Source organism: Protomyctophum bolini (assembly GCF_963924005.1).
Source record: "Protomyctophum bolini genome assembly, chromosome: 8".
NCBI lineage: Eukaryota > Metazoa > Chordata > Actinopteri > Myctophiformes > Myctophidae > Protomyctophum > Protomyctophum bolini.
This window is the reverse complement of record NC_137869.1, coordinates 3,619,847-3,622,346: the sequence shown is the minus strand read 5'-3', so window position 1 is coordinate 3,622,346 and position 2,500 is coordinate 3,619,847. Positions and strand designations below refer to the sequence as shown.

General features: G+C 41.5%; 1 protein-coding gene across 1 annotated transcript in view; it reads left to right on the top strand.

Moving 5' to 3' along the window:
- LOC308319557 (scavenger receptor cysteine-rich type 1 protein M130-like) overlaps window positions 1-2,500 on the top strand; it is a gene marked incomplete at its 3' end in the record, with an annotated part of 12,782 nt that overhangs the window by 4,537 nt on the left and 5,745 nt on the right. Inside the window, exons 2-3 of the mRNA XM_080769661.1 lie at window positions 1,534-1,560; window positions 1,942-2,247. Of these exons, the coding sequence (XP_080625787.1) occupies window positions 1,534-1,560; window positions 1,942-2,247 (333 nt within the window). The remainder of the gene's footprint in view (window positions 1-1,533; window positions 1,561-1,941; window positions 2,248-2,500) is intronic.

Below are 2,500 nucleotides of genomic sequence, written 5' to 3'. Positions count from 1 at the left end.
TTACATCATCTCATGTCTGGCCAATTTCCATGCTGTGTTGATGTTGGTACCCTTAGGACTGAGATAACAGGCAGACGTCAATCAAAATAATAATTCTTCTAACTCTTTGAGAGTGTAAAATGAAACCAAATGGACCCATGCGGGTCCATTTATAAGTCTGTGTGTGTGTGTGTGTGTGTGTGTGTGTGTGTGTGTGTGTGTGTGTGTGTGTGTGTGTTTTACTTTTGATACTTACTACAATAAGTGAGCAACTTTTATACTTTTACTTAAGTAACTTTCAAGTAGAAGTAAAACCATTGTTTTTCTGCTCATCTCTCCATCCTAAACCATTGTTTTTCTGCTCATCTCTCCATCCTAAACCATTGTTTTTCTCCTCATCTCTCCATCCTAAACCATTGTTTTTCTCCTCATCTCTCCATCCTAAACCATTGTTTTTCTCCTCATCTCTCCATCCTAAACCATTGTTTTTCTCCTCATCTCTCCATCCTAAACCATTGTTTTTCTGCTCATCTCTCCATCCTAAGCCATTGTTTTTCTCCTCATCTCTCCATCCTAAACCATTGTTTTTCTCCTCATCTCTCCATCCTAAACCATTGTTTTTCTGCTCATCTCTCCATCCTAAACCATTGTTTTTCTCCTCATCTCTCCATCCTAAACCATTGTTTTTCTCCTCATCTCTCCATCCTAAACCATTGTTTTTCTCCTCATCTCTCCATCCTAAACCATTGTTTTTCTCCTCAGCTCTCCATCCTAAACCATTGTTTTTCTCCTCAGCTCTCCATCCTAAACCATTGTTTTTCTCCTCAGCTCTCCATCCTAAACCATTGTTTTTCTGCTCATCTCTCCATCCTAAACCATTGTTTTTCTGCTCATCTCTCCATCCTAAACCATTGTTTTTCTCCTCATCTCTCCATCCTAAACCATTGTTTTTCTCCTCATCTCTCCATCCTAAACCATTGTTTTTCTGCTCATCTCTCCATCCTAAACCATTGTTTTTCTGCTCATCTCTCCATCCTAAACCATTGTTTTTCTGCTCATCTCTCCATCCTAAACCATTGTTTTTCTCCTCATCTCTCCATCCTAAACCATTGTTTTTCTCCTAATCTCTCCATCCTAAACCATTGTTTTTCTCCTAATCTCTCCATCCTAAACCATTGTTTTTCTCCTAATCTCTCCATCCTAAACCATTGTTTTTCTGCTCATCTCTCCATCCTAAACCATTGTTTTTCTCCTCAGCTCTCCATCCTAAACCATTGTTTTTCTCCTCAGCTCTCCATCCTAAACCATTGTTTTTCTGCTCATCTCTCCATCCTAAACCATTGTTTTTCTCCTCATCTCTCCATCCTAAACCATTGTTTTTCTGCTCATCTCTCCATCCTAAACCATTGTTTTTCTCCTCAGCTCTCCATCCTAAACCATTGTTTTTCTCCTCAGCTCTCCATCCTAAACCATTGTTTTTCTGCTCATCTCTCCATCCTAAACCATTGTTTTTCTCCTCATCTCTCCATCCTAAACCATTGTTTTTCTCCTCAGCTCTCCGTGCTAAACCAACAACATCAGGTGAATAATCAACTTTTATATTAATATTGTTCCGGGATATAATTTAATGAAAGTAATAGTACGTTTTACGGCTTACTCATTTTGATCAGGAAAACACAAACACCACATTGTGTTTGGATGATGATAATGAACCAGATTATTATTATTATTATTATTACTCTTTATTCCGACCAGTCCCTGTAAATTTCAATTAATCTCCAACTCCCCCCCCCCCCATGTGATGTCATGTTCTCGAGCCCACATGGTTTCTTCAGGAACAGTGATGAAATTATGATGAAATAAAAGTAATATTGGTTTTTTGCCGTCTGTTTTATTGCCTGTTATATTGTTATATTCTATTGTTATATTCTATTGTCTGTTCTATTGTCTGTGTGTGTCCAGAGCCTGATGATGTCAGGTTGGTGGGAGGAGCCAGTCGCTGTACGGGCACGTTGGAGGTTAAATACCAGAGAGAATGGAGAGCAGGGTATAGTTACGGGTCCTGGACCATGAAGGAATCATCTGTAGTGTGTCGACAGCTCGGGTGTGTCTCTGCTGTTCACACACACAGGAGTGGTGGTTCTACTTCTACAGATCAACCTGTATGGGTGATTATCTCTCCCTGTGATGGATCTGAATCTGCACTGAGGGAGTGTGTAGACATGAGGTCTGGCACTTCCTCCTACAGACTGCAGGTGATCTGTTCAGGTAACAAACAATCACTTCAACAATGACACTAATCTATGAATGATCACCGACATGTGGCCGTCGGGCCAGGTTCTCTCTCTGTGTGTGTGTGTGTGTGTGTGTGTGTGTGTGTGTGTGTGTGTGTGTGTGTGCATGCGTGCGTGTGTGTGCATGCGTGCGTGTGTGTGTGTGCATGCGTGCGTGTGTGTGTGTGCATGCGTGCGTGTGTGTGCATGCGTGTGTGTGTGCATGCGTGCGTGCGCCCGCGTGCGTG